At 36.5% G+C, this 14,747-nt stretch overlaps 1 protein-coding gene across 1 annotated transcript in view; it reads right to left on the bottom strand.

The window, feature by feature from the left end:
* The window catches only part of CPS1 (carbamoyl-phosphate synthase 1), a 126,218-nt gene that overhangs the window by 46,474 nt on the left and 64,997 nt on the right, over window positions 1-14,747 (bottom strand). Inside the window, exon 21 of the mRNA XM_044241522.1 lies at window positions 14,362-14,480. Coding sequence (XP_044097457.1) covers window positions 14,362-14,480 — 119 coding nt within the window. The remainder of the gene's footprint in view (window positions 1-14,361; window positions 14,481-14,747) is intronic.

Here is a 14,747-nt window from a genome sequence, read left to right as displayed (position 1 = left end):
ATGTTCACCAAATAGTGTAAAGCATTTCAGTCCTCCTCACTGACAAAATAAATGTTGATTCTTCTCTTCTTTTTTTTAATACATGTTGATCCTGACCCAGCACAGCAGTTACAAAGACACGGATAAATTAGATCCCTTCCCACATTCACCACTACCCTAATTCTGTGAGGTACTCCGAACTCCAGGACAGGAAGCTGGTTGCCTCTCTCTATATTTCACTCTTTCTGCTGCTTTTGTCTGACACAGAGCTGGCCGTTATGTCATTACATAGGGAAGAAAATGGACTTTATTCCCTACTTGTTCTGATACAAAATTTTATTTTGAGTCCCATTATAATAAAATAAAAGAAGAGACAGTTTGAAGACACGATTCATTAGCTTTGGGCCAGTGATTTAGATAAGGTTAAACCTCTTCAGAGTCAAATGCAAGATGAATCATCTTAAGTGAACTTAAAGCTCATCTAACAATGTGGAGATTCGGACACGCGCTCCTCATGTCTATCTGCCCACGTTGGGCTGGCCTCCATTTTGTCTGCCTAAAAGAACTTCCATCAGAGGGAGATTTTTTTTTTTTTAAGAAATCAAGTTAGATGAAAGCTTATTTTAGGGACAGGGCTATACTATTTCTCTTTATCCAAAGGAAAATAAAAGCCTTAATTTGGAACAAACTCAAAATAGAATAATTACTAAAAGAGGTATAAATGCTGAATTTGTGATTCCAAACCGCCTTCTGAAGCCTCAATAGGGAATGCTCCATTTATATTATATTATAAATCAAGGGAGCATTATACCAAGCAAGAATGTGATCAGCTGAACGGAGCATATTGCAAAAAAGCACACAGTTTTAAAATATGTGCAATAAAGTATCCGTCTGTTATCTGGTATGTAGGCCTGTGTGCTGCTATGTTTCTGTTGATCTTTATTGCATTCTGGGAAACATGCCGTATATGTAACTCTTCTCTCCCTCCCAGCTTTCCTTGCTTTCAGAGTACAGGGGCAAACTCTGCAAAGGTTACACTTCCCTCATTGCATAAAAGAAGCTACACAGTAACACAAAGAAACACCAGAGAGCTGTGATGTTGGCCTTTTCATAATCTTCAGTTCCTCTCTACTTAGCAGCTGAAAATGACAGTTCTGAAATTTTTGGAGGGGGAAAAACACCTTAAAAACAGACAATCAGACTTTTACACACTCTGCCATAATCTTTTAACGGTTAGACAGCAGGGCTCAGCTTCTACAGCGGGAAGTCTCTTGTGTGTTCTCTGGTTTTATAAACAATACGAGCCTTTCTCCTGTCTCTCTCCGACTTCCAACGTCGATTTTGTTGTTGTTGTTTAAAATTCTACCCTGTCATCTCCGCAACTTCCTCCACTCACACTTAGTCTTCAATAATAAATGATAAAAGGAAATGGAATAAATTCCCCTTAATGAGGAAATTTTCACCTGGCATAGAGGAGCTGGGGAAATCTATTAACCGACTGGAGGAACGCCGGCAGCATGGCAATTACCAAGGGAGGCAGCACACTTCACACAGTCCTCTCTTCCACTTGACTGGCTTTTATCTGATCCACCAACTCACAAGTAATACTAAACAAATTTCTCTCCAGATTGCACAAGCTCTAACGCGAAAATGAGCACTCCACTTGGCCTACGATTACGGGATGGACGGGCTTGTGATTTTATTACTGTCTTCTTTTTAAAAATCCCCGAAAAGGCAGAAGCTGAGAGAAACACAAGGGCCTGATCCTCAGCAATGACACCTGCTTTCATAAGGACTGAAAAAAAGAGTAAGATTCGTGTTCTCTGCCCTGAGACCCCCCCAGTCAGCCTTTCCCCTGACTCTTGCACGGCTTCAAGGATTATTTTTGGCATTTTGCAGGTTCAAGACCATGCCCCAATCCCAATAATGCAAGCAGGGGAGAAGTTATTTGTCTTCTCATCTCCACCCCCCCCCCAGGAGAAATGCAAAATTTTCCTTAAGAGAAATGCAAAAAACGTTTTTCAAAAGCAGCAGTCGTGTTTAGAAAAGCAAAGGATGAGACCTAGGCAATTGGGTAAATACCGCTATTTTCTCTTAATTGTTCAAAGCACGGTGCTTTGTTACTATACAGCCGTGAGGTCTTTGGAGGAATTAAAGAACACCTTGATCTTTACCTCTCATCTACAGGGCAAACAATACCCAGTGATCCAATGTTCATGGGAAAGCACACCAGCATGAAAATTATCTATGAAGATCTAGGTCCGCTTAGCACTATTGCAATATGTTACAATCTTACAAGTGTTGGCTTTTGAGGGACCAGACACTTAAAACTGTATTTCACCTTAAAGGCTACTAAAAACAACAGAATCAAACAAAGAAGAAAAGCTCGTGAGCAAATGAGACTGTAGATACTTTTTAAGCAGGCTATTTTTAATCCATGAATCTTAACATTCTTTTTTTTAGCCAATCTTTAGTGATCACAATAATCCTGAATTACTATGGTATTATTTTCGATCTGGTAAGAACAACTTATATAATACTGATTATAGTATCATGATTATAGTCTATGGCTACCAAGTAATAATAATGCGGAAAATGACCTAATACAGGTTAAGTTAATTGTAATTTTTGAGACATAATAAATCACATTTTATATCTCACTGATTCCTAGCTGAAAATGCTGTGACTCTCTTGTGCTCTGCCATAGATTTGGTAATGATGAAAAACAAACAGAAAGCACCCTGTCACAGTAAGGAGTCATGTCTATAATTGTATAAGAAAGTGTTCTGTTACATTCATAAAGCATGTTTTTACCAAACAACTTTCACCTGATCAGATTGAACTAAAGGACAAAGTGCATACCATAGAATACTGCTTTTCTTACTTCTGATTAATAAGTTTATTTATAATTTTAAATCCATTCAATAGGTCCTTTCCCCCAAATTAAGATGTATTCAGTAAGGAAAATTCTGGATTTTCCCCAAATATAGGTTTTTTATACGTCCAGAATTTAAATCCAACAAAAACAAATGTTGTATAAGGCCTTAGTAGAAAACTGAGATTAAATGAGCATTCTTTGATTTTATAAAATCTGTTCTTTCACAAATTTATTTGGAAGTCCTATATTTTACAAACTCTCCATGATCTTTGTTTAAAGAAAGTCATGTTTCCACAGAGTAGTTTTCCACCTACCAGATGTGTTGTTCCAAGCAACAACAGTGTAATTTTCAATATATAACCTTCTTTGACTTCTAGAAACTATTACTTAGAATCTTATTAAAATAACTTACTTAACTGAATCTTATCTACTGATAACTGCTACATAGATTTTTTTTCTTGCTAAATGGAACATACATAGGAATAATTTTTGACCAAATTTTTTAGTTCCTGAGTGAGCAAAAGTAAGCCCGTTCTAGAAAGGGAGGGGATAAAATGGAAAGTCATTTCTAGGAAGATGTGGAAAAATTCTAGTTTTAAATTCCTGATAACCTATCACATTAGATCGGTTAATTTAAGGATTATTACCTACATGGAAATCAACAGTCTTTATCACTGAGTGTTTTTCAGAAGAAGACATAAAAATAAATATTAACACCCTGGACAGCAAAAATTCTCATTTACTTCATGCTAATGACTACATACTCAAGAGCAAATTGAGTAGCTCTCTTTTCAAGCTGCCTAGCGCAAAGGATGGTCAATTATACCAGTCCATCAGCTACAGAGTAGGTTAGGTTGGGGAGGGCTAGGTAGGGGAGGACTAAGTAGGGTAAGTAGGGTTCTGTAGGGGAGGGTTTGAGTCAGTGTGTGTAATATCACCACGGCCATGTTCACACTGAGGTGATGGCCGTTACTGTATCATCATTATGTGTCACTGGCAAAGAGTGTCTAACCGCCTATTTCAACCCTAAGTAAATACCTCTGGCCAAATCTAGAGTCAGGCACCAACTCTACTGAGAGAACAAAATGATAAATCTGTGAAGTGTTTGGCACAATGCCAAGCAGGTAAATAAGTGCTTCACAAATGCAGGTGCCAGGGCCTGAGGGAGAAGGGGAAGAGCGCAGGCGCCAGGGAGGAGGGAGAGAAGCAAGAGGAGCGATTCATCAGAACAAACTGGAACGTCATTTAAATGCGGCCCCATGGTCTCAGCATTTCTCAGACTTTTCCTCTCCTCTGCAACATTCCCGTAGCTCTCCCCTGACATGAGGGCCAACATACTCGGCTCTCCTTGCAAATCACAACTGATCTTCTGGAGAACACGTGCACCCAAGCATTTTCTACACTGCGGGGAGGCATGGCCACTACCTTACACTCTGTAGGACAGAAATCATGCATTTTACCTCCAAGGCTGGACTCCGGGGCTCTATGCCACCTAAAAGACACTTCAGGTATGAATGGGCAGGTGAAAAAATTCTGGGGGTCAGTGAGTGATTATCTAGCCTCTGTAACTACAGCTGAGGCAGGTAATTTAATGTAAATGTATTCTCCATTGTACACGTCAAGAAATTTTTTACTGACCTGCATTAGCATGGAGGATAAGGTGTCCGCATCTTATTTAAAGAAAAAATATATGTGTATATATGAATGCCTGTATACAGCAGTCTTCTATTTGAAATATGGCGAAACGTGAAAGGAAAACCCTTATCCGAGATCACCATACCCTTGAAAATTCTGTTTACATCTTTTAAAGGTGACTCGCCAGGGCTTTCTCCCTGCCAGGCCTCTGTGTTTCCCCCATAAGAGTCCCAGAGAAGGGCACATCCCTTACAATGCTTCTGCTCTAAGTGGGGTCAACAATTCAGGCAGGAAAACACACAGCTCACAACTTGACAGCTAAGGAGGAACTGATCTCCAGCTGTCTGATTTAAAAGTCATATCTCTAAAAAGAAGCTTTGAAAAGGGTTAGTGACTAGAACCGCAGGCAGAAGCCCAGGGCTAGATTCCTTACTTTCCTGTGACTGCTGTGACAGAAAGAATGACACACACCTCAATTTGACTCAGTTTCACCATCCACGAAAATAGAATAGTGATATTTCCCACTCGTACCATAACAGAAATGCACCTTAAGGTCAAAAGAGAAATATAGATCTCTTATACATAATATACCTTTTTTGCCCTAACCTTCTCCACTGGTTAATTAAATTAGAACCTTCACTACAATTGTAAATATTAGTGAACGTTTCTCACAACAACTTTTAAGAAAATTTGCAATTTTGAAAACCTGGATAGTTTTCTGTTTTTAATCCAAAAATATAAAAATTTTGGCCTGTTGTCAACAGGCAATATGGGATTTTATAATGCATATGTAGGTATTATAGTGCTTCCAATAGATATGTCTCCATTTGATAATTTAAAACAATTAGAGGGGCGCCTGGGTGGCTCAGTGGGTTAAAGCCTCTGCCTTCGGCTCAGGTCATGATCTCAGTGTCCTGGGATCGAGTCCCGCATCAGGCTCTCTGCTCAGCAGGGAGCCTGCTTCCTCCCTTCTCTCTCTCTGTCTCCCTCTCTGCCTACTTGTGATCTCTGTCTGTCAAATAAATAAATAAAATCTTAAAAAAAAAAAAGAAAACAATTAGATAAACCCCCTTTTATTAGAAAGCAGTTTATTCAAAGTCTTCCTACCTAATCAGTAATATATAGCCACTTAAAAAAATGAAAATGTGGTGATGCTGATTTACAATGTCTTCCAACACAGAGAATTTGTATCTTGGACTATATATTTTTCAGGTAATCATTCTGTGGGTCTCTTGAAACAACCAGGAACTATAAATGCATTTTCTAATTTCTCCTTTTTATCATGACTAAGAAATTCAGATTTTCATTTTCTACCAAGAATATGTATTCATTTATTTAATGGGCATATTATCACACAAATATTTTTGAGTTTTTGCTTGATGGAAGACACTGTCTGCCAATGCCCAAGAAAATATATGATCAATAAAGAACTGGAAGCCATTTGTATCTGTTTCAGAGCTGATGCTATGCCTTAGTATAGTGAACTTTATTCTGTGTTCACACAAATCAGCAAAAGCTCTTAAGAAAAGCTTATAATAAAAGTCTATTGACATGATATTTGCAATTTGCCTTAATGGAATTTACAATTTAAGTGGAGGATGGTACCCACATGCATCAAATAATTAGGGAACACTGAAATGAAACTATGTGCTTCCAACTACTTACCTACATTGAACAAATCGGTAGATAATATCCACTTTAATTTCTGTTCATAGACAATTTCTTTACACTAAGATTCTCACTTTTATGAAACATAGTAGAAACATAACAAAATAAGAGCAAACATGATTTGTTGCTTCCTAAGTAAAATTCATCCCTTTACCCACTTCCTCTCTTTTCTTGCATATTTGGTTCTTAGAATCTAGTTCTTTCTCTTTCCTCCAGATCATCAAATTTGGAAGACTTGCTCAATTCCCTCGCTCTCTACTCTCCCTAAACCACACAATATTGTTGAAAGTGTCTTCTGATTTTGTTTATTCTGTTTTAAAGTTTCTCTTTTCTTGGCTACCCTGGCATTGGGATATATTGAAGGATTTATTTGGGGGGGGGGGTATATTGAAGGGATATATGCTGTCCTTGGATTCCTCAAGTCCTGAACTTAAATCCTGGTTCCAAGGGGCACTACCTCTGAAATCTCAAAAAGTTTACTTAAACATCTGAGCCATTGTTTCACTTATAAAATATGAGGTAGGCAGGCACACCTTCTAGGAACTCTTAAATGAACACTTTATGTGAGGTAACATATGCAGAGGTCTTAGAGCTTTTGTTTTTAACTTTCCTGGATTTGTGTTCCTGCCTCTAGTTTGTCTGTTAAAAGTGTCTGTCTTCTGTATAGCCATGTGTATATATTTAACCTTCAAATATAGATTATAAACCCAATGAAGACAGGTTAATGACTAACAATTATCCATCGACAGATGGCACTGGACCTAGTACCAAGCTTTGCACATAGTAGGTACCTAATAAATACTAATGACTGAGTAGATGAACAAATACCATATGGTCCAATAAGAGCTCTTAATAAAGAGAAATGCCATCTAGTAAATACATAACTCATCATGCTGAGATCAGAGATAATGACATAGAGATAATCTATTAATTCTCGACTATTAATAGGTACATGCAAATTATGAGTATATGTTATTTTAAATCAACTTGAGATTTTTTGTACTATCAATATTTAAGAATCAATACACACAAAATACATATCTGTTTTTTGGATTATCTAAATATCACTCTGAAACACTTTGAGTATAACATTTATTTTGCCCATGCCAGAATCAAGTTCTCTCTCACACTTTCAAAATACACATTTGTAAATGCTATTTAAATAGTGAATATAAAAATAAATAAATAAATAGTGAATATAATGAAGACTCTCAGAACATTAAATATTTGGTGTAAACTTTTACATTCTATCTGATTCAATAAATTGTTAGATAAAAAAATTAATGGAGGGCCATCAAATCTATGACATCACCTAAAATATCTTATCACATGGAACATAAAAACAAATTAAAAATAAAATCTGTTTTTGGCATTAGTTCACAGGGGCATAGAAATTCCCACAGTAATACTCCTCTTTCAAATAGAAAAAATATAACTTTCTCATGTAAGCTCCAATTTTTAGTATTCTTGACGTGGTTTATTAGATAAGTGGTTTAGGGTATAAAGACAAACCATAGAATGGTAATATGTAGTAACTGATAAAATTGTTTTCCTTTAGAGTTAATTATTTCACACGTCATATGTTATATATTCATCTTAGTTGCATGGCTTCCCAGTAAAATAAGAATGGAGTTTGCTTTTTTGTGTGTCGCTGTATTTTGTTTTGTTTCTAACTAGAGAGAAACTGAGACTCAGAAATATAGTGTGAATCGGTGGTGAGGTCAGAGGACATCACTCATTTTCTGCAAATCAAGACAATGGGTTCCGCTAAAGTGCCCAATCATCGCCATTCCTACATTCATCTATACTTTGTATATATATGAATGTTCAGACTGGAGTGGGGAAAACAACCAATGGTATCACAAACATATACCCAGAATAAAGTATCATCAGTGGGTTAAGCCGCTGCCTTCAGCTCAGGTCGTGATCTCCCGTCCCGGGATCGAGTCCCGCATCGGGCTCTCTGCTCAGCGGGGAGCCTGCTTCCTCCTCTATCTCTCTCTCTGCCTGCCTCTGTGCCTACTTGTGATCTCTCTCTGTCAAATAAATTAATAAAATCTTTAAAAAAAATTATTACATGCAATTATATTTTATATATGAGGATATATATATATATATATTTCTTTCCCTAAATTATTTCTTTATTTGATACCCTTTAAGACTAAAATTTTTCATTATTAGGTTTTTTTTTCTAGCAGAAAGTACAAATTATCACGAGAAAACAAAGTGCTGACATTTTTCTGTCTTATATCTAAGTTTTAACAACTTTTAGGTGACACTTTTCCCCAAGAAAACTTTAATCAAATTTAAGCACAAAAGGTTCTTCTTTGGTTTTGCCATGCCTCATGAGCAAGTTAAATAAAAAGCCAATAGAAACGAACATGTGTAGGAGAGGACATTCAAACAGAGTGTTCCAGCTAAGGTGACACCTGCATTATTACATCTGCCAGAAGTTTGTGGCTGCAGGGAAATGGCCAACTTTACTGAGCTCAATTTAGCACTTGAATGCCCAAGTGGAACTCACCAGGTTTGCCCTAGATTGTTTTCCTAAGCAGTAGGCACACCTATGATTTTTCAGCACCCACCAGTGGACACAGTTTATCACACTGAACATAGTGATGTTCAGATGACAATGGGGCCCTTCAAAAGTGTACTTTACTCTTTCTGACTGCATTGACTATAGCAATAAGTGGAGGTGAAGGAGGAAAAGAAGATTATCTGAATTAAAACAGTAATAAAAATGAAGGCTATAGAATATTCGACAAAAGCAATTACTGGATAATTTGTACATTAATCCACAGTAAATTGAATTTATATTAACAATTAATAGAAAAATAGATCCAAATCTAAGCCCCCTATACTTACATAGTGGAAACTGTACAATGGTCATATCCCCTCTTTTTAAACCTCTAAATTGGACAACAATAGATTCATTTTGATATGTCAATCAGAAATAGCAAAAGCACCCAAAACTCAAAATAAGGAAATAAAAAAATTAAAAAGACACAAGCAGAAGATAAGCAGATACTCAAACCTGGTAATTAGCACCTCATGGTTTTTTTTTCTTGCCTGTTCATTTGTTGTTTTTTTTTTTTAAGTATCATTATTATCTTTCAACCTAAAATTGCTAATCCAATTTGATATTATAAATTAAAATGCTTGGAGTATAATGTCCTGAAATAGTCCCTGCTCATAAACAATCTTTATTACAGTTGACTTCCTTCCTTACTTGTAGCAGAAGGGGTTCAACTGAGAGATCCTTGTACCTGTGCTTGTCTATTAATTACTCGCATAGTTGAAAACTTTATCATATGTGCTAGTTCTATGGTGATGGGACCATCATGCTCTATTGACTATTGTTACTTTATTGAAAGTGTCTATTATATGTAAACTTATTTCCCTCTGTTTAATTCATCTTGCCACACTCCTCAACATACATGTACAAATATATGTGTGAATACATATGCATATTCATATATATATGTGTGTGTGTATACGTATACACACATTTACATAAAGCACAGGAGGGAAATTTCAAACATCCTCAGCTCTGGAGTCCTAGTCAGGTTTGATCTCACACCTGTCATTTATTAGTATGTGATAGCAAGGAGGTTGCTAAGTATCTCAGTGCCTCAGCTTACAACTATAAAATCAGGATAATTACTGATCTCCTTAGGTTGTGGTAAAAATTAAATGAACAGTGACTGATATGTAGTCAAGAAATTTTCTGATTATTGTCTTACACTTGGAAGGCACTCAGAATTGTTTGATTGAATCAAAATCTGGTTTTCTCTATTAAAAGATATAATTTTAAATCCATTCTTTTGTTACTTTAAGGAATCAGTTATATCAGTAGAACCTAGTTGATGAAGACATTTGACATTTGATTTATTTGATTTATGGTACTTGTACTTTTGCCCTTCAGGTCAGGTTTATTTGCATGACCTGAATTGAATCTATCTATATGCTAATGGAGGAAAGGATTACAGGTGAGGTTTTTGTACTTTTTAATAGATCAAAATAAGTATTTTTTTTCTTGTAATGAGTATTTATGAAAATGCTATATGGGAGTAGCATTATGTGTGAAAGAGTGGGGGGAAAATAGACATATTAAAATGTGGATGGCTCAGTTGTGAAAGCCAATGGATAGAGCTTATGCAAATGTCGCAGCTCCACTAAAAACTCTGACTGAACTTTTCTTAAACTCCCTGCAAAGTGATCCAGTAACATGAAGTTAACAGGTTAAACACCTAAATCCCAGTGCATATGCATTACAGACATTGGAATCCTGTATGATACAACTCACATCACATTGAGTAAAGAGAAACTTTTCAAAACCTAAAGAAATTCACCATAAAATATGTTATCACTCTAGGTCGATTAATGCTACTACACCAGCTTATAAATTTGGGGAGCTTCCTAGAACCATCAACTTTCCTAGCATTCCCTTGGGCAACAATAAACAATTTAAGAGGAAAAGGAGAAAGTCCATGAACTCAAGTGGGGAAGCTGTCTGAATAATGGCTATCCCCTGAGTTGGTAAGAATGGCTATTGCTTTGGAAGTCTCCGGAGGGCTGCCCTTGCTCTGTTCGTGTACTGGAGATGGCAAACTGAGTTCTGATGGGAGCAAGCACTTGCAGCCTGGACACTGAGTTGATTATTCTAACACTGGTCTAAGGTCTCATCGCCCCTGAACTCGGCTGGGATTTCATATATTACCCTCAGCATAACACACGTTCATCTCCACCATTCAAGGAAAGGAATCTCTATAATTTTCACCTTCTCACAGACATGGAAAACTCAGTTACTTCCATAACGCCAACCTCATTACAAACATTGTTTCGTTTTCCCCATTCCAGCCTATGGACACTCACATATACTAAATACATGAGTATATTCCTTTTAGGAGTCAAATTCTGAACTTCATCAGATGACTGTATGTAAATACAAATCCTAGACTGGCCATCAATCTGAATGATGTTCTTATCCTCTGCTAGTAAAGATGTTAATTGGATTTTAGAAGAATTTTAGCACGATTAACAACTGTAAAATAGAAATTTTTGTTCATTAGCATAATGGAGTGTTATTGATCTTCTGATAAGAATATCATTTGTATTACTTGCTATCACAGCTTCTTTTAAAAAAAATACATCTGGCATTAAAACAAGTGACAGTGCATCATTAAGAAAGTTAAGAAATGGCATATTGTAAAATACATAAGCAGATGCAAATTGTGTGACTCTAAAAAATAGTCTTTAAATGTATCTGCCTGAAATCACAAAATACTCTTCATTATAATAAGTAGCTTTTTCATTTTCAGGGGAAAATGAAGGAAAACCTTCTTAGGCATTCACGGTGTGCCAAGTGTCCTTTACATTTATATTGTTTAAGTTTCACAATAAAACTATCAAGCAGACATTAGCAGAAAGCATGTGAGGACAGAGAAAGGAGGGGGAGGTCACGTGCAATTCCACAGTGGGGAAAACTTCACACCGATCCATCTGACTAGCTCCAAAGCCTGTACTCTTTCCAACACACAAGAAAGGAACCAAGTGAAACATAACCCACATCTGGCATTCTATACTTCGTCCCTTCTTTAAGTTTCCCCTTTTCTCCCAGCTGAGATCCCCAGTGCCTGTTTTCCAGGGGACCTATCAGAAAAGTGCAAAGGGACCTCAGCACACTGGCAGCAGAGACATGCCAAGGAGAGAGAATTTGGGGGCCATGTCAAATCACACCACATAGTTATCTCCTAGGTCTACAAGGAAAGTCTGCCTTTCCAATGCTGGAACAGTTGAGATTCTGAAATAAAGTGAACCAAAGATAAATGTAAACGAAAAAGAACTGATCTTCATAAACTTTTTGCAGACTGGCAATGCGTAACTCAGCTATATAATGTCAACTGATAATAGCATTATTATTACTGTTGGAGTAGTATCTGCCTTGATGACTAAGCCTTCTTGGATATGCAGAGGCTGAGAAAAAGCAGAAGACACCATAATCTAGGGTAATGGTGAAGATAACCAAAATAGGACAACAAAACTCAAGTCCTTCACCCTTACTCTCCATCAGCTACAATATCCATTCAATTTCGGACCTCTATGTACCACACAATGACTGAGATAGGTAGCTTCAGTGGACACCTATTCTTTTTTTTTCTTTCTTTAACTTATTTAACACTTCTAAATAACAATCATTTTCAAATTGCTATGTGTGCATCTAGGATATCCCAAAAACAAAACAAAAACAAAATAAAATAAATAAAATAAAACAAAATAAAAAACCAAAAAAACAAGAAGAATTAAACAGTAAAGTGTCATTCAGAAAATAGTGAGTTCAAGGTTTAGGTTTACCAACATCATGGATCACCTGTGGAGTCATTAAGACAAAAGATGACTTTAAATATAATGTTTTAGACCATTCTAAATTATTAAAAGCTTTATATAAAAATTTTTAATGTTGATCATTAGGGACAATAGAAAATATGTCTATTTACAAATGTGCTTATGCCAGAAAATGAAACCTAAAAACATTAAATTGTCAGCAAATAAATGTAAGAGAATGTGGAAATCAGAAAGATAAGTGATCTGTAACAATAAGTGGGTCTAATCCTCCGAGGACATTTTTCACTCTCAATATACACTTATTTCCATTTGTTAGAATCTCAACCTGCTTTCTCGTTGCAACAAAAACTATTTAATTAAAACATAGAATGGGTCCAAAAATCAGAATGTATATCAAGTGAAAATTTAAATCACAACAACAGCTGCTATTTTTCACCCAGGTCTCTCCCACTGCTGCAACCGTCACACTGTAAGTTTCTAGCACCCTCCTGTGGTTTAATTGGGGTGGTTTCCTAGGCATTTGAAATCAGTTGTCTGAAACTGGAAGCCGCAGAACAGACTATAATTCAACATGGAAGTTCTGCTGGCCTCGTAAACCAAAGAAAGGCAACCTCAAGTCAGCAAAATTCTAAGATGAATGTATAGGCTCAATTGTTAATGTATTTGCTGTCTCGTGTTCATTTTATGTGATCACTAGGAAGGATGACTTATAAGCAACCCCAGCTGGTTTCATTTTTGGCAGATTGGAATCCCCCATTTTCAAAACCAAGCATTTGTTGTGGGCAACTAACTGTTCAATAGATGAAAAGGAACCTCGTTTTGCTCAAAAAGAAAAGCAAGTGTTATTACTGCCCAGTTCGTGTGCATCTTGATTAGGTAAACACAGTGACTCAATCATGTGCCACAGATGAAGGCTTTGAGAACTTTCCACTGTCTTCAACATTTTAAGTGATTAATATTTTTACATTTACTCTAATCATTTGAGAATAACTTACCCAAAAAAAAAAAAATCCTTCTCTCTAAACATATGCCTAGGCTTGTAATTGAGACCTTTTCCCAATAATTGTGTATTGCTGAACCTTCTTAAAGGCAGGAAGCTAAAGAGGATTAAACTCTCTCTCTCCTAGATTGGTAAATGTTCCTCTTATCAAAGATCCATGATTAAAACCTATCTGTGATTTCATATGCCTGAGGTGCCCCAACAAACGGTCTTCTCATGAAAAATAAAGAAGTAGATTTTAAAGCACTGATGTTATCAGAATATTCCGAAAATGAAATGAAATTTTTAAAATAATTGGCCATGAAGGAGATAAAAATGTAAATTAGTGAGAGGTAAAGAATCTATTAACAGAACTTGAATGTGGCTTATCTGTATGCTGAACTAGAAGTCCCAATGTTAAAAATATCAGTAGAATGCAAGAGGAATACATTTGCTCATCAATAGACAACAATATGTAGGTTGATATTAAGAGAAAAACCAACTTCAGAACTTAGAAATATTATAAAAAATAAGAATATTATTCATTCATTACTGATTAATAACATTTTGATCTAGGTAATTTTTGGTAAGTTAAATAGCACATGAATTCATAGATTTTATAACTTCAAAATACTTAATAAAAATACCACAATGTTTGAGGGCAATGGTAGGGGTACAAGACTGTTAAAAAGACACCTTTCAAAAGGTAAGTATTTAAAACTGCTATTTCTTGATGGCTACTGCTTACCAACCTTGGCACTACGAACGTCACTGAAGAATTTTGAATTGAAGAATGTTGGCTGAACGCTTGAGGGTAAGAGGAAGACAAAATCTGCACAGAAGATATCTGGAGCGACTCAGGATAACACTGCCTTACCTGTTGAGCCCTTTCAGTGTCTTTTCCATGTTTAAAATGTCACGCATCTTATACAAAAACCACTTGTCAATGGATGTGAGCTTCATAATCTCCTCAAGGGACATGTTGTCTTCCAAGGCCTGCCAAAAGGAGAAGAGATGCTTTCTTTGGCAAACATTTTATAAATGTCTTATTTGGTTGAAAACATATAGCAACCATCCCTCTCCATGTTATTCGGAGAGCTTGAGGCTATAGACTGAGAATGGAACCGATATTCTATCATTGATGTTCCTCCGATAAACCTACCAATGCTGCCAACTACATCCGCTAATGGCGTGCCGAGGAGGTGTCTTGAGTTAATCAGAGCAGTCTGTGCCCTGAAAAATCCCCCTGACAGCCTCTGCTTC

Source organism: Neovison vison, chromosome 3 (genome assembly GCF_020171115.1).
Source record: "Neovison vison isolate M4711 chromosome 3, ASM_NN_V1, whole genome shotgun sequence".
Lineage (NCBI taxonomy): Eukaryota > Metazoa > Chordata > Mammalia > Carnivora > Mustelidae > Neogale > Neogale vison.
The sequence above is the reverse complement of the archived record's forward strand: the minus strand, read 5'-3'. Positions and strand labels throughout refer to the sequence as shown.